The sequence below is a fragment of the Mastacembelus armatus genome, chromosome 9, assembly GCF_900324485.2.
Source record: "Mastacembelus armatus chromosome 9, fMasArm1.2, whole genome shotgun sequence".
Taxonomy (NCBI): Eukaryota; Metazoa; Chordata; class Actinopteri; order Synbranchiformes; family Mastacembelidae; genus Mastacembelus; species Mastacembelus armatus.
In genome coordinates, this window is record NC_046641.1 from 6,912,840 (window position 1) to 6,931,036 (window position 18,197).

Below are 18,197 nucleotides of genomic sequence, written 5' to 3' on the forward strand. Positions count from 1 at the left end.
CAGCAAGGCCAGGCGGAAGATGTTTCACTCTGCTAAAAGACAATCCTGATGACCTGTGCTCTGATGAAATAAGATCTATAGTTTTAAAGGCCTTACTGCAGTGATATACAGGTGGTGTGATTTCCAAAAAATTAAAAAGAAAACCTTTCTTGCCTGCAATACTTTGCCCTTGCTCTGAGCAGTATTTTCCCTTTGAAGAGAGAAGAAGAAGAGAAGTGAAGCCTGCTTGGCTGAAGAAGCCCTGGAGGGGGGTGGTAACTGTCATTTATATTTACAGCCTTCCCAGACACCTCGGGGGCTGTTATCCAGGTGGCCTCTGTTGAAGCTCTTAGAAGCACTCACACCTTTTTCGCAACTCAGAGTATCAATAGACACTGGCTGACTTTGATTCAGCCACATAGAGGTTGTGAGTCATGTGCTTTTGACTGTTAAAATGGGTTGGGTTGACGCTGGAACTTGAATGCCCTCGGGGATAAAGCATTACCACATTTCTGAAACTTTATTAGACCAGAAAGGACTCTCTACCATAGGTGTCAAACTCTTAAAAAAGATATGAAAGTGAGGCAGACACAGGTGGAATACGTCTTGTACTGCAAAACCATATGTTATTATTTTTTCTAAAAGTGTATCTTCATGCTTTCTAGTTCCATTTACAATCATTTCTGACAATCTATTAATATTCTTCTATGTGGCTCAAATGGGTGACATGGGTGTACATGTGACTCTAAGTATCCATGTTTTCCTGTTGCTCTGACAGCACCGTCAAGAAAAAAGTCAATTTGTGATTGCTTAGATTCAAGACTAGACGTGACTCTGAGTGCGAGCATCTCAAAACTGTTGACAGTGTAAGGATTGTTTAACACCGAAAAATCTCAGGATACCACACAATATGTTCTCATGCTTTAGAAAACAGCTTCAGTCAATATGTAACTACTTCAAATCCAGGCCAGATGTGTCTTTAGAAATGTTGCTATGCCCTGCTGATAAGAAGAGAAGAGATGATAGATATTTTGTATTTTGGTTTGCAGCAATCCTCTTTTCAAAGTCAAACCCTTCAAACACTCTAATCCTGTCCTGAATGAGAGCTGGATTATTGTATAACCCCTTCAATGACACGCGCCGACATATGCAACATGGGGGGAGGACGACTACAATAAAGTTGTATATTTACTTCAGCTGAGTTTAAGAACCCAGCATAAAGCCATAACAGAACAAAATCATCACCAGGTTATCAATACTCCGATGACAACCTAAAATAGCTAAAATAGTGGATGTTTTATTCACCTGATTTCCCCTTTTGGTGAAAATCACTTTCACTTTTCATGTTTACATACATTGACTGAAATGTCCACTTAAATCAAACATTATTTACTGTAACCTCAAAAATTAAAACAACTACACCCCCTTTAAGATTAAAATATTTTGTTTTTCTGTTTGGATGATGCAAAGATATTAAAATAAACATTTTTATATTACATTTTAAAATATGCACAAAATGACTGCCTTTTTGTGCTGTATACAAACAGCAAATAATGTTTTTTAAGGTTAGCTGCTATTGTTTCCATATGAACATATGAAACAAGAGAAGCCACTATTTATGCTTTCTGTTGGTTTGAGTATCAATACGACAAGTCCACAAAGCATGGTAAGGTATTCTGTCATTTGGGGGATAGAAAAGTGCTTTTCATCCACAGCAGGAGAATAACAACACAGTTGAAATACACAATTTTAGCTTTACAAACATTTAAAACTAGAACGTTTTATTAATTTTTCTATAAAATCTCAACTTTTTTAGAAATATATACAAATGTTCCCTTGTGCTATAGAACAGCAAAGAAGAAAAATGCAAAACTCAACAGCATGTACAAATAACTCTTCAACAATGAGTGCTTGATTACTTTATGGCATGGATTTGCCTCACAATGGGCAGTCCGTAAGGTCTTGAGCAATTTTCAACAGCTGCTCTCACTCCACTTCAAACGTATATGATGCTGTGTGGACTTCCATCAAAGAGCCAAATGCAACACTCATCTCTTTGACCATATGCCTCCATTATCTGTAGGGCCTTTTCATTGTCTGTAATCTGTCACCAACAGTATGAGTGCCTTTTTTTTTTTTTTTTTTTTTTGCCTGTAAGGAAAACATCTATTGCACATTATTCAAGTAACCCCATGGCACAGCCAAATGATTTACTCCACTCTTTTTGTCTTGGGAACAATGAGATTTTTTTCTCCACTGTTCCTCAATAGCATAAGTGAATCCAGGAGTAGCAGATTTTTTCACAGACAAAGGCAGCTCTTGTTGCATGAGATGGCTCAAGACACAAGAAAACCCATGTTTCATTATTCTCATTGCAGTTTGCATAAATAAAACATGAATTTTGATTTTTTTTTTTTTTTTCTTTTTTTTTTGATGGGACTCTGATTACAAAATCTAGTTTAGGTAAGGGCATCCTTTACAAGTGTTTTTGGGTTGTTTTTTTTTTTTTTTACAATGAGAGTCACTTCATACACATGTTGGAGGGGGCCGGGTAGGCTCATACTTTGTACTTTGCCCTTTGAGAGATGGGTGAGGTTTGATGTAAGGTCTGCTGCTGGTGAACACACTGGCAGCTTTGCTCCTCGTCCTCTTCTTTAGCTTCCTGCTGAACACATTCTGCCATGACTGCAGCGTCTTTGAGGTCCAGATCCACATGCCACTAGTGATGCCCACCACCAACAGCATAAAGATCTTCACCATGAAGATCTCGACAGCGGGGATGGAAGTCTTCATGACACACTCGTCTGACTCTAGCCCGCTGCTGGTCACACACTTCTGTTCCCCAGCCAGGATGCGCCAGTAGTCCATATTGAGTCGCTCGTAGAAATAGCAGGCAATGACGCAGGTGGCGGGGACAGTGTAGAGCACAGAGAAAACCCCAATGCGAACCATCAACTTCTCCAGCTTGTCTGTGTTCTCGCCCTCTGTTTTCATAATTTTACGGATGTGGAAGAGGGCCACAAATCCAGACAGCAGGAAAGAAGTACCAATGATAAGATAGCAGGAGAGAGGGATGAGCACAAATCCTGTGAGAGCTTTGACATCCATGCTACCAACGTAGCAGATGCCCGTCAGCTCGTCCCCTGCCACCTTTCTCATCACCAGGATCATGATGGTCTTTATGGCCGGGATGGCCCATGCTGCCAGGTGGAAGTAGCTGCTGTTGGCTTCAATGGCCTCATGACCCCACTTCTTCCCTGCAGCAAGGAACCATGTGAGCGTCAAGATAACCCACCAGAGGGAGCTGGCCATGCCAAAATAATACAAGATGAGGAACACAATAGTGCAGCCGGTGCTCTCCAGACCCTCCTGGATAATATACTGGACCCCATTGTCTCTGTCACAGGCAATTCTGTCAGCTCCCACAAACAGTCGGATGAGGTAGCCCACAGAGTAAACACAGTAGGACATGGAGAGGAAGATGATCGGCCTCTCGGGGTATTTGAATCGCTGTGGGTCTATGAGGAAAGTGAGCACAGTGAAGGCGCTGGAAACAAAGCAGAGGATGGACCAAATGGCTATCCACACCAGAGAGAACTGCTTGTCTCCCTGACTCCAGTATACATCCACTTTGGGGTAGCATTTAGGGGCGCAGGATTCACTCTTCTCCACAAAGTGGAATTTGCCAGGGTTGCTGCATGTCTGCTTGCTGCTGCTGTCCTTTAGGTGCATGTCCTGTCCGCTCAGAGGCCGCTGTGGCCTGAAATCCGGAGGCTGGGTGTGGGAGACTTTGGGAGGCTCATCTGAGCCATTGTGTGGAGCCTCCATGCAGAGGTTGTTTGGGTCATTTTTGGTTGGAAGCCGGGAGCAGTCCAGAGAGTCAGGCCAGGGAAAGTTAAACTGTTCCAAGATAGGCGAGCATTTAAGCTTGACCTGCTCACACATAACTCTACACGCTGGAATGGGGTTGGACACCTGCTCTGTGCACATGGGAGCATACAGAGAACACAGGAAAAATTTGAGATGACTGTGGCATCCAAACTGTATCAGTGTTGCAAACTCCTGCAGCTTTATTGCTGCCTCTTTCTGGTCATCGTGGCCCATTAGATTTGGCATGCGAGTCATGTTGTAGCCAATGTCTTTACACTGAGGGATGTTGATGTGCTGACATTTCCCCTCTCCTGACCAGTCCGGGTCTATTGAGCTAATGGCTGAACCATCGCCGCTCCACAGACCCAGAAACACACAGATGAAGCTCAGTTTAACAGATGAAAACATTCTCACCTCTTGATTTAAAGAAAAACTCACACCACTACAACGCACGAGTTTCTTTCATTAAGAAGTCAGCGATGAAACCAGGCCGGTGTTGGTGTGTGAGATCTGTGCGGAGGGGGAAAAAAAAAAAAACTTATACAACTAGCTGCTGCAAGACCATCATTTCCTCAGAGAGTTTAATACAAACACAAATCCTGAAATGTTTTCTGGCTGGAAGCGGCGTGCGCTCAGGTCCATGCTTTCTAGCGCTCAGTTTGTGGCTCAACTGTTCCAACTACTTGTTCAGGCTCTTGCTCCGCGCGTATCAGCTGTGAGCGGAAGAGATTTGCTTTGAGGTCCGATTTGTCGCCTACTCGTCTTCAGAAGGCTCATCGGTCCGTCCACACGGTTCATGACACTTTTCCGGAGTATCTGTCTGTGTTACAGTGCGATCTCCGTCCTTGTGCGACAACTTGGAAAAACAACCAAAAATATCTTCCCCCAGTCTCTTACGCGGTGAAGGGGGGCGCACCCGACACCAGCAGTCTGTCAGCAAAATAAGGAAATAAATATCCTCGATGATAATAAGAAATTTGTCCCCGAAATTCAGGCTTATGCTTCCTCCGTGGGCAGGCAGTTGATGCGTTTGGTGGCAGTGCTCGTCTGAGCTGGTCGGAGCCTCTGTCCCGGTCTAACCTGCCAAAAGATCCGCCTTCAAAGACAGCTACTTTGCATAAGAAAGATGACACTGACACGCGGATTATTTTCAAATCGTGCGGAACAGCTTGTTCATTACAGCAGATTCAAAGGCTCGCAGCAAACTTCCTTCTCTCTGTTTGTTTGTGCTCAGCCACCAACTTCAACTACAGCAGACGCATTTTATGAGAATCCCTAAATATTGCGCAATACGGGTCAGAGACGCACCATCAGCCAGAGCTTTGATCCCTGCACGAACCTGCGTGGTCGGTTAAGTTCGAGGACTTGTCGTGTGACAGAAGATGCGGCACAATTGTTTATTTTACCTTTCCCCCATTTTATTGCTTTCTCTTGTAAAATACGTTTTAAGATACATCTCCCACATCAAACACACTTTACTGTTGCCTGTGCAGCACTTAGCTTTTTGCACTAAGGTTTTTATATAAGATGAGTAGTCATGCATTATATATACTTAGCTTATAAGGATAACCCTTAAATAATAAGGGAATCCACGTGATAAATCCTGTCATATTGTCCCGACTGCACCGTAGAAGCTGGACTTGATCCTTTATCCAAGCAAAACTAATGAAATCAATATATAAATACCGTGTGACAAGTAAAATGTAAATATATAGGAATATTTATAGCAAAATACACACCAAATATCAAAAATGAATGCATATTACACAAAATACCTCCCCTTTATGGTGTTGGGCATTTTATAAAAATGCATCATATTTTATTTCTTAATCGTATGTTTGCATGTCAAATATCAGGACCTGCAAAATAAATGCCCCTGATGTGTAATTGAGTTGGAGACAATTAAAGGCACATTTTCAAACCACAGACAATAATATTAGACTCATTCCAACTGCAAGAAGACTATAATAATAATAATGGTTATATTCTGAAGTGCAGATACACTTAGTAAGTCTGTTGACAAACTGTATGAGACATCTCAAAAGAACCAGAACAAACCAATCATGGAGGATATGTGTATTATGATAAAAATATGTCTCTTTATAGAATCTGTTTAGTAGTGCAGGGATCTGTACAGTCTGTGCAAAATTCAATAATGCCTTTCAGTCATTTCTTTTTCAGAGAAAGACATAATCCAGCAAACAGGTAAAATGGCTAAATTCCTTTTTAAAACTTCAGCCTGAAGTGTTGACATGGTTCTATTGTGGAGCCCAGAGAAGTAAGCTTGCATCAATAATCCAAATGCTGCTTAGCCTTTCTCTCATTGACATCTGTTTTCTCACCAGATCTGGGCCTTTTCTCTATGTTCACCGTTCTGCTTGGATTTCTACTCATTTTGTTGAGCTCCAGAAATGAGCTGTCACACAAACCTACAAAGTCTTCACTTTTGATACCACTGGCTCATAGTTCATCTGTGTGAAGCAATATCACAAATGCACCTTTAAGTGCAACTTTATCCACATATTTATTCTATAACTTCCAAAAGTTAGTTGAATCTTTTATTGTGACCATTGACCCTAATAAGACTCTCCCGCTGACTCTACAGACACAGAAATTGTTTCATTGTTAACATCTGGGCTGCGCTCCAGTGACTATTGCAATATTGCAAATCAAAATCATATTTCTCAATATTTAGAAATGACTGTCTCCAACTCAGTTGCTATTGTTGCATTGAGGAGATAAAGACACTAACAAACTTTTATGGTAAGGTTGATTCACTTGATGTCTCTTGCTGGCTGTGACCCTGAACAGGACAAATTCCTCAGAAAAATAAATAGATGGACTTTTATTAAGCTGTTAAAACAAAACAATTCCTGTAGCAAGGCTGTCTACACAAAGTGTCATAAAATAAAACTGAAAAGGAATACTACATGTCAACACTGTAATAAATGACATAAGTAAAACCTGATGAGGCTGTTACAGTGAGTGAGACCTCCATCTTAGTTTTATACTGTCAGCATGTTTGTGGACGAACATGGTTGTATGTTAACACTGACAGACGAACAGGTTATGAGGTCTTCGTTCTGTTTATGACTGTGACAGTCTCCAGACCCCACTCACATTACCCTGTAAAAACTTTGTGGTGGTGAGATTTATACCAGGGTCCTCATCCAGGCTAAATACCGATCACTATTCAAAAGGAGTGCCTTCAGTGCACTTTTACAAGAGTCAGCTTTTAGAAGTATTTCTGAAATGTGTCTGGGCAAGATGAGAAACCTGGCACCACCGAGCCTAAACGGTTTAAGTGCGGCATATCTCAATGGTGGCATTTCAGCTGTTAGCGCTCAGTGTGAGGAGCAGGAGCATAAATATAGGGTATGAATACACTCACAAACACAATGCCCCCCTCCTATGCAGCACATGTGTCCCTCAGATTTTCCTTACCCAGCTGTTAACATTTGAAGAGGTTTGGTCAGAACTTCGACTTGAAGACCAAACTGCAAATCATTTTCTGTTTACACATTCATCTGCTAATGTGCTCCCAGTTTCTAAGTCTTTATTTAGCTGCTGAGCTAGTTTGTTCTCCTGTTGGACACCACTCTTTTTAATATTTTGGTAATTTACATTAATATTCAAAGAATTTTCATTTGGTAGCATTCATTTGCTTTGTTCTGACCCATCACAAAGACAGGAACAACAGCTGACATGCCTGCCCTGTCCCTCCCACCCCCACAGACTTTTATTAAGTGACAGATGTGTAGAGGTAGAACAAAAAGACGACAAAAGAAAAGAATAATGTAAAATCATTGCATCTGCAGGGCCGGGGACATCGCTGCTCTCCATGTTCTGGTCATCTGGCCTTCAGGAAACCCTGTCTGGCATATTTTAAAGCAAATATCTGACCTTATTATCACTGCCTTTGGTGTAATGAAACTGACAAGATAAAATTGTCACTCAGTCTAATAAGAAGACACAGTCTACTGGTTTGCTGTAATTCATCACCTTTGTTCTATTCTCGCTCATGTCTTTCTTCCTGCCTCCCTCGCTTTCATGATTGTTTTGCTGGTCATGATGATATCTCTTTGAAAATGAGAAGGGGAGGAATCAGGCTCTGCTCAGTCATTAGCATCTGTAGCTTCAGCAGCCACTACTGTATCTTTCTTTTTGTTTTTTTTTTCATCTGTCACCCTCCTCTGTTGTCATATCTAGCCCTTTCCTATAACTCATTCCTACTCATATTTGTGTAACACACACACACACACACACACACACACACACACACACACACACACACACACACACACACACACGGCAACTTTATCTCATCTTTGCAACCACAACAGAGCGATGAAGAAAAGCAGCACAGCTCCATCACTGGAAAATCAGCAACTGTGAGATAATTCTGTAACTAATAAAGTGAAAGGAGGGCCCTTTGATGGCTGAAGCTGAAAAGATATTTTATTTTTTTGTGTGTGGGATTTGAGATGTGTGATTCTATGGAGCGAGCTTGCTCCCCTGCTGCTAGGCTCTGGCTGGAAGCTGGCCCCCCTCTGGCTAATGTTATGGAGAGTCGGAGGAATTTTATGGCTGTCTTTTCCCTCAGCCCCCTTTTTTCTTTTGTTCCCCTTTGAAGAATGACTTTAGACATTTTATTTACATATTTAACCATGGAAGAAAGAAATGACGGGTAAGGAAGCAAAATTCCTTAGATTTTTAAGAGAAATTTGATCAGTAAAATTGAATTGAAGCTAATACATTTTTGTTTGTGAAGCCTGAAATTAGATGGCTATCGTGCATGTTAATATAATGGCGACATTTCTGAAATTGGCACCATCAGTTCTTTGGTGGGAAACATGATCTGCTTACACCAACTTAGCATTTGTAAAACTATTTGTAATATTCCCCTTAATTGCTGTGGTTAGTTGACTCGTATGCTGTTCCAACATGTGAGGTATGCTATGGGAGAGATGGGGGACGTTTTAGACATGTTTGGCATTGTTGTCTGCGTTGAAAGGGCATGTTGATTAAACGTACGGGTGGGGTAGGGCTATAATCTTCTTAACCAGGACCCTCCTCTTCTCTTTCACAGGGCACAATGAGAAGAAACAACACACTCAGTTGGAGGTGAGACTATTTGTCCACATGCCCTGCACATTGTCCACGGATCCTGTTCTCCCTCCTGATTGCACGCATTCACCGTTTTGCTCAGGATGATCCTATTTATCAACATAATCTCTTATTTTCTCTGTTATTGCCACTCAATAATTTGTGAAGAGGCTGGTGCCAAAAATGACAGAATAGCATGGATACTAAGGAACCCAGCAAAGTGTGAGAGGACTGTGAGAATATATATATATATATATATATACATATATGTGTGTGTGTGTGTGTGTGTGTGTGTGTACATATATATATATATATATATATATATTATTTTTTGCAAATGCTGGCAAATATAATTCTGTTTAACATTAATACGTGGTATTTTTCTGTCCCCTTTGAAATACTGGAGCTTTAATAAGAGCCCCAGTTTTAGTAAAGGGTCAGATGATTTGAGGAAACGCATATGAATCAAGCAATTAATTATTAAAGAGCCCTGTCAACATCAAAGCTTGCAGTATTCTTTGCTCATATGGCTTAAATAGTTCAATAAAGTAACTTGTTAACAGGGACTAATTTGTTTAGTTCTTCTCTTCTCTTTGCTTCATTAAAATCTGCTTTGTTTCACTCCAGTTAATATGACTGGAGTCCCATCAGTTGAAGGTTAACTCTCTGACCTCATTCCTTGGTTATTGTGGGTGATAAGTTGAAGTCACTGCATTATTGTAACCTTTCAAGTGTTTATAGAGTAGATTAGTATAATTATAAGGATGGTGGACCTTTATATGGCTGGGGAAGCTGTCAGGCAATGTGCAATAAACAGTGTTGTAATGAATCTTGTTTGTTCTGAAGCCCCACAACATCTGGGTTGAGGCAGCTTTGAAACAGCAATATTAGTTTAGTGGGGTGCTCTTACATCATACCCTTTCATGTGGTGGTCGCTTAACAGCGAAGAGGAGAGGAAGGGAGGAAGAAGTGGTGGTGGAGGAGGAGGGATGTTGGAGTTCAGCAGCTCAAGACGAAGCAATGAACCAAAACAGTTACAGTCAACTGCTCGAAAAACACATTTTTGTTTTAGAAAGTCACAGCAGACCCACTGGAGATGTTTGAAAGACTTTCTGAAAAGTTCTTACAAACATGAGCATGATTAGCAGACATTAAGGATGAAGAAGGAGAAAAAAAGTCAAAAAGGGGGTAAATATTTTATTGCCTGCGTCAGTGAAGGACACTGGTGGCAATATTTTTACCCAAGGTCCTTGTGGGGGCACTTGAGTGTGAATTGCTAATCAGGAAGGCCTTCTCTGGTCTAATCCCTCTTTGAGTGGCCGGCCTAGAATCAGCACGTCTGGGGAGACTCCCCACTGCTTCTGGCTCTGGAGCCTCCATTCAATAGTGCAGCCCTCCTGTCCCATTCCCACAGTCCCCTCACACTGTGCAGGACAGCCATGCATGTGTGCGCACACATGTGCACGCACCCACACAACTTACATCCTCCTCCAACCAAATTAGATTAGAGCCTTCCCTTTCTCCCCAGCAAGGCGCTGGTCTTTTCTCTGCCCAGTCATTTATCCTACCCTTTTGTCTCTGCGTTATAAAAGAGAAACAAATTCCCAAACAACTCCTTCCTAAGAAGACATGGGTTTGGAAAAGCATGAGGGAAGGGCAGACATCTTTAGCTGACCTTAGGTGATGTTATAATATCGCCATCCTTTTGGTGTGTCAGCTCTAATGATGTGTGGGGGAGAGTGGTGTGGCAGAACAGTGAGAACGACGCCAGCTGTGCATCATGTCAACCTGTTACCCTGCAACAACACTGAGCCGTTTGTGACAGCAACACTAAGGATCTCTTTATTGTGGCCCCTGCCTCCAATATTTGCTCTGTTTTGCCATAAATCCACCATGAGTCAAATACATAAAGTGCAATCAGTGCACTGTCTGCTTTAGGTGTGCACCAGTGTGTCCAAGTCCTGTGGCATTAGTTGTTTAGATTCCTTCTATCTTTATTCCTTGTAAACTAGTAATGCTAGTAATGGACACTGACGCATATAGACAAAATAAAGGGCTCAGTTGAAAGGGTCTTTTGTAAGAAAGCCCTGGTGGAAGCTATTCCTCCTGGTTCAATGTGCAGCCAAGCTATCCCAAAAGCAGCAAATTGAGATCAAAGCAAAATTAAAGCTGACTCGTTCAAAGCAAGATAAAAATGTGTGAGCCTGCAGCGAAATTTTCTCTATTGATTTCCTCCTTTGCTTGCACTCCGTGGGACTGTGCTGGCTGTGCTGTGCTCAGCGCCAGCATTGGAGACTCTAAGGCTGCTGCAGGGAGAAAGGAAATGACTATTGATACAGACAGAAAAACACTGTCATAATGATCAGGGATAAACCGATTTCACAAAGTGCTTGAGATCTAAGTGATTGGGTAACTTTTTATTGCCGTTCAAATCTGTTTTCACTTTGCATTAAGACATAGGGAAGAAAAATGAGAACATCTAATGGCAAGCATGGGACTGGCATTAGCTGGAATTCTCTGGACGGAGGAAGGTGTGTGGAGCCAAGTTTTGTCATTGTCATCTGTTGCATACGTTTCTTTTCTTAAAGACCCAGAGCCTATCTCCTTGATGTTTACTCAGATATGCAAAAAAAAAAAACTGAAAAGTACTTTTCACACATGTTTCTCTGGCTATTGTTTACTTGCTTTTATATCCAGTCCTACCACAAAAAAAAAAAAAAAATCTGGCACAAATGAAGTTTTATCAGTGCTGCACAGGGTATTACACAATGAAAAGATGTCCGTTTTAATTAAAGACAGCTTCCTTGGTTGTCATATTCCACTAATAACACAACACTAAACAAAATGTCTTTGTTGCACTGAGCTCAAATCTTGGTAATTATTGGTAATGTACCATGGCTCTGCTTGCACTGCAGGTTGTCGGCAAGGTGTGAAGGGATGAGTGAAGGTGCGGGTGAAGGATTCAGCGCAGCGTTTGAAGTCCTGGGAGGGATTGACAAGCCTTGCAGTGAAACCCAAACAGGTATGAAGACAAGCTGGAACAATCAGTGTCTGCAGACACCACAGACCTGCAGACACCACAGAGAGAGTTTCTCTTTTTCTGATGTAATTTTCCTCACGCTGGTCTTCGTCTTACACATCAATCTTTATCTGCTGTGTAGCGATGTAAAAAAGATGTCGGGAAGCTGATAAGAAAACTAAAAAATCAGTTGACACCGGAGGCTTCAGCAACTCACGAAAAACTCTTTGTCTTCTGCATCCCCTAAACACATGCAAGAGTGCATTTGCACATCGTTCCTGCTCTCCTTACCTTTCTCTTGTGCGGTGTAACACCTGGCGAGCTAAAAGGAACATGAATCAAGCTGAGGAAAATGTCTTTTAATCTGTTTCAGATATTGTTTCATAGCTGTAAGCACTCTTACCTCATCTATGAAACTTCCTCCTCTGACAGAGGGATCACTGTATCTGTAGGCATTCCTCAGGCTCAGATATCAAAACAGCACTAAATAACCTGTCACTCTCCCTTCCCAGGACATAGATGTTCCTGCACGATCAAGACTGTAGTTCATTTTAGGGGGAAATTTTAATTTATGATGGTAAAACCTGTAAAGTTTCAAGGTTATATATACAGTGTCATTTATAGACAGTGCAAGAGTGAAACAGTTTCCAGAAACTGAACTGTAATCTGAAAAAAAAAAAAAAAAAACAGTGCTGTTACCAAACTTTATATCTACTGTCAGTAATGCACTAAAATGCAGTGGAAATAAAGTAAATGTTAGCAGCAGTAAAAATATCTTGTCTTCTCACATCTCAGACAGCTGTTGGTAACCTAGCTATGAAATGTGCCTGTGGGCTTTTTGACCCAATTACAGTCTGAGCAAATGTAAAGGCTGTTTGACTTGTACGTGTTTTTGTGTTCAAGAGGTGTTCCAGACAATGATGGCAAATTTTATACCAAGTGATTTCCATTTCGCATCAGTGCCTCAGTGCCTCAGTGCCTCCTGAGCGATCAAATGATGAACCTGTGACATATCCAACACTGTCAAAAAAAGCTGTTACAACAGTCAGTCAAAAGTCACCCTGTTTGGTGCTGTTTGACATGCAAGTTTCATACGCCCTGTTTGATACGCTTCAGTCTTATCTCCAAAGTATGCACGATAGTATCTTTGGGGAATGGTTGGTTTTCCCATGATTAAAGAACATATGAAACAATATGCATTCATTTCAATCTATCTACACACACACTCCTTTTTATAGTTCCGGCAGACAAGACCATTGCTGCTTCGTGTCACGGGAAAGGATGTTGATGTAGAGGCTTTAGTAAAGGGATTTGTAAGCAGTTTTATTGGTGGTGGCTCTGATAAAAAAGCCAGTGACTTACGCAAAGAAAGGAAAGCACACTGAATCTTCAAAGATGTCTGTTGTTACAATGTACAATAGACCACGGCAGATTGCGTGTGACAGACTCTCGCCAAGTCTGATCTCTTAAGCTTGTTATTAAAAGCATTCATGGCCTAAAGCTTAGAGAAGTTCTTTGTCTGCCATTTAAAGTTAATATTATTTCATTTACATATCACAAACCATCATTTTAACCAGTAAGGAAGAACCTATGTTTATTGACTATAGTCACTTTCGGACCAAACAGTTCTAGGAACTACCCCACTGAGGAACAGACCCAAGAACTACAGACCTTAAGGGCCTTTTTTCTGTTTGAATTCACACTGCCAGTCTTAAAATTGCAATAACATAAGCCGACTGATGGTTGTTATGGAGACGTCACTTCTGCACAATATTCAACAACAAAGAAAGCAAAAACTTTCACATTTTCTTTGGATCTGTCAAGATCTCTCTGAATTTTTCTTATCAAATAGGCAGCCTGGACTTTGCTGTTGGTCCATTAGTGTGAATGATTTTTCTGTGCCAAAAGTTGTTGTTTACACTACTAAAATTAACTTATATAAATGGCAGTGGCTGGTGCTGCATTGGCTTTAATTAGTGTTTGACGGACCAGTGCAAACGTATGTTATTCATGGTTCCTACTGCACTAGAAAAGTACCTACTCCAAGGTAGGAGCTGAAAAAGGCCCCTAAAAGTTTGGTATAACTCTCAGTTCCTGCATTATAGGCACACAAAAAAAGAGGAACGTCTTCCAGGGTTCTAAGCAATATGAAAAAGTTCCTCGAGTCCAAAGGCACATTAAAAGTGAAGCAGGGCCTCTAACTTGCACTAATGTCTTGTTTATCTCTAAGTCAAATGGCTCCCTTGCAACGTCAGGATGACAGTAAGACTTTTTCACTGTGCCCAGAGTCTGTCATCAATAAAATCCTAACGTGTGTTTCACTTTGTATGAATTTTACAGACCAGATGTAATGTGTTGAGTGAGCTTTGAAGGTGTTGCATGGTAGATTGTTTACCTTTGGACAGAACTGTTTCCAGTCTTTATGCTGAGCTATGCTAACTGGTTCCTACCTGTAGCCATTTGCTGTGCAGACATTAGTGTCAATCTTTTCAACTAGCTCTCAGTAAGAAAATAAAACAGCGTATTTCCCAAGAGGTTGAACTATTTCTTTAAGGTGCAACTGACTAGTAACCCTTTGCACCAATTGCACGTGTGTGGGGTGTGCAGGTAAAGTTGGCTGTGCATCAAGAGGTTACTGAACTTTACTCTGACGCTCTATGTTTTTTTATTCTACATCTGTTCCTGTGTGTACAATGTAATGCAACACCAAGAAGGCCTTTAAGGAGCAGCTGGCGCAAAGTGCACTGTGTTCTTTCTGTTTGTACAATTCATTTCCTCCTGCCTTTGGGTATGAGTTTTATAATGAAGTCTTTTTCAGTTTTTCACTAGAAATGTGAACACAAAGCCAAAGGTTTTGTCAGATAACATGACATATTGATTGCTGGAATTGATTATTGGATGACAGCTGCGTGTCTGACCGATTTTCAGAACTCACCAGGAAATTCAGGTGTGTGTGTGTGTGTGTTTGGTAATTGGAGTCAGAAGCCTCTGAATAAACCCATACAGAAAGATTTTAAATACACGTGGATGTTTCTTCACATCACTTTCTGATGCCCAGAGTCATTTTAGGTCTTTGTGTGCAATCACGTTGCCTCTAAAGTTTACTTTGTGTTAGGTACAAACCCCACTCAAACAAAAATGGAACCTGACACACCTGCACACTGGTTTAGCTGGTGTGACTATTTTAAGATTCTGATCTTACAAACTTTCCTCATCCTTTGCACAAAATTTTAATGTTTCTATGTGTATTACAGCTTGTTTTGTCTCTTTAGTTTTCTTATTTAAATGAATTATCTCCATGCCCACAAAGCACACTGAGAGAGATGCTGTACCAGAGCCAAATTCCCTGCGTGTCCAACTGCTTGGCCAATAAAGATGAACCTTGCAAGAAGGGCAGAAATATTCTATTTGGTTTCATCTTCCCTACAGATGCTGAGAAGCTCTATATGTCCATTAGCTTGAGAAGATGACCAAAAGGAGGGTAAACAAAAGCTTTGCGTCTTAAGTGGTGTTTTAAATGTCAAATGCTGTTGACAGTCTGGGTTCAGAGTGAGCAGATTTTTAGCTGTCTAAACATGATGACATGATGACGGCTCAGTGTTGTTCAAATAGGTCAGCAGGGGTGAAAGACACCAAGCTGGTGTTCATGCCCCCCCCCCCAGCCCATCTTCCCTGTGATGACTGACACCTTGTCCCCTATCCTCTTACTATCACTGTAAAGAATAGGATGTGCTGTCATCAGCATGACTCTCTAAGTCTGGACAAACAACTCGAGCCTGTTTAGAGTTCAGTATTCATTCCTTCCTCACTCTCTCACCTCTCCTCTGTCTGTGGCTTTGACAGAGAGGCTGGTGTCTCAGGTTCAGGACGTTTCCATTAGCACCTTTTGGTGAAGCCCTTTCATCCAGCCGTTACAGGCCTTGTGATCTGACCACAATCGGGCTGTTAACCTGCCGCTGTGACGATGTCAAAGCAGACAGATCCGACAACACCAGGAGGAAGTCAGTTCAGCAAAGACTCTTTCTGTTTGCTCCCTCTCTAATAATTGTTTGCTCTGCTGTCTGGAGGTGTTTGTTTTCATCTGTTAACATTTGGCTCAGTGTCGATGTCTGATAGCTGTTAGCTGATATCTGCCTTGCATGAATGTCATTTCTCAGTGCACTACAGTCCATTGTGAGATACAATATCAGACACTGTTTATATATAAAGATGATAGTTCTTGTTGGCATTCATATGTGAATTGTATACTTCACTTTGCCTTTCACAGGCATGTTCACACAAAATCTTATTATTAAATGTTAAAACAATAATACATTTTTTGCATACGACCCCTACAGCACAACACGGCTGGTTTTCTTGTCATCTGGACTTGTTTCATCCATATTCGTAGATGCTTTTATGTGCATTGTCAATTTGCGCATAAAAAAATCGCAGAGGAAGCATAAAGTATATACAGAAGAAACTGGTATTTAGGGCACTGATATTGACAAAATGAAACAAAGGCTTAGCAAATCAATGACATAGAGTACATGAAACACACAGACTTAAATGTTTACTGAACTCTGAGGCCTGTACTGCTGCTGAACGTAGCCTCTTTCTGGTAGTTCCATCCACCTCCTCTTCCTTCTGCTTGCTCTGCAATGTGCTTTGCTCATATGCTTTATGTCCCTTGCCTCATATGTATATAAGTGTTGTTGTTTTTAATGTAGTAAGAAGGTACATTTAGATATGTTTATTAATTGTGAGTATTGTGCCTAGGACAATTTTATGATGGATACCTTATCTAACTTTAGGCCCTGGACAGCTGCTAAATGCTTGGGTATAAATGCTCAGAGGAATCTTCGAATCAATCGTGTTGTCTTTGCAGGCCAAGTGATTTGTCTTGTTACCTTTTAATATATAAATAGATGTATTGGTCATATATTAGTCATTTAGGCCTTTAGGCCTTTGCTTGTTGTTGTCATCTGAATGTCTATGACGTTTTAACCAACTGACAGTCAACGATTTTTTATTATGTTAATTGTGTTCTTCCTTTTATTTAGTGGTTCTGGGTGCCAGTGCACTGTGGAGGCTACAGCCGCCTCAGGCAACGTCCCCGCATGGTTTGCTGTGATTCAAGGAACTGGGATGTATGAGAGCTTTACCTGTTTGGTATGAGTGTGATTAGGTTGAGGTTGAGTGTGTGGTAACACCCCTGGGCACGTTTTAGTGTAGTCTGCCACCCCATTCTCCAACTTTTGTTTTGATTTGTTTATTACTGTACAAGTAAATGTTCTAGTTGATTGAATAGGCTTTGTAATAAGAATCTTCTTTTCATTCTCTATAATTTGTAGCTCTTTCTTTTGATTATTTCAATGAAATTATCCTTTCTATTGCCCAATGTGTTTGCCTTGTTCAGAGACTTAAGGTTATTGTCATTGTTGGGTAATACATTTTTTTTGCAGTATCTACTTCCTGGGGTGCAATTCTGCAGGTGGTGTTTGCTTTGAAGTATTTAATAAGAGTATAGTTCTTCCACATCACTTTTGGGCTGTAACCTTTGCTTTATAAGAACTGATGTCTGAACAGCTGTGGGTACTCAACTTTCCCACAGACTTGTTTTTCTTTTTTAAGCTGGATCCTTATTTAGCTGTTACTATTAGTATTTTTGTTTTGTTTATTGTTGTTTATTTATTTATTTTTTTTTAACAAACTGGAAGTTCCCCTTTGCTTTGGCTCTCAGTACACACAAGCTACAGTTTAAATGGATTAACCATCTATAGCTATGAATAAACCTGGCCTCTGCAGAGTAATGTTGGCTTTGACCAGTGATTCGTTCTTTGCCAGACAATTCATCTCATTGGCATCTCTTAAGTCAAACTATTAAACTGATTAATCAAGTTTTCATTAGATACCAAGGGACATACTTCAAATGATGGGGCAAACAATTAATGGCATCCTGTTTATTTGAAGTGATTATACTGGGTTTGTTCCCATATGCCTCATGGGAGGAAGTGGCGTCCCTGGTGCAGATGCTGTTTGTCAGAAGTCAGAATGGTGAAGCAGCAAGCCAACATGCAACAGAGCAGATTCAAGCAAACTGAAATAGAACAATGGCTCTTCAAGCCTGTATCCTATTTCATAGGGAACAATGCTTAGTTTGTGGCACTTTTCCATAGACATGAAAGCCAAGCGGTGCTTCTATAGCTATATACATTTTCACAATATTTTGGTTCTGGTTGCT

The 18,197-nt window shown here is 40.9% G+C and overlaps 1 protein-coding gene across 1 annotated transcript; it reads right to left on the reverse strand.

Annotated features, from left to right (window-relative positions):
- Window positions 1–999: 999 nt before the first annotated feature.
- On the reverse strand, window positions 1,000–5,063 carry fzd10 (frizzled class receptor 10). Its single transcript, XM_026322310.2, has one exon. The coding sequence runs from the start codon at window positions 4,255–4,257 to the stop codon at window positions 2,506–2,508; it is 1,752 nt and encodes a 583-aa protein (XP_026178095.1). The 5' UTR covers window positions 4,258–5,063; the 3' UTR covers window positions 1,000–2,505.
- Window positions 5,064–18,197: the final 13,134 nt, after the last annotated feature.

What these genes read in the sequence shown, in the direction of transcription:
- fzd10 (XM_026322310.2), bottom strand. Translation starts at nt 4,257, where the DNA reads ATGTTTTCATCTGTTAAACTGAGCTTCATCTGTGTGTTTCTGGGTCTG.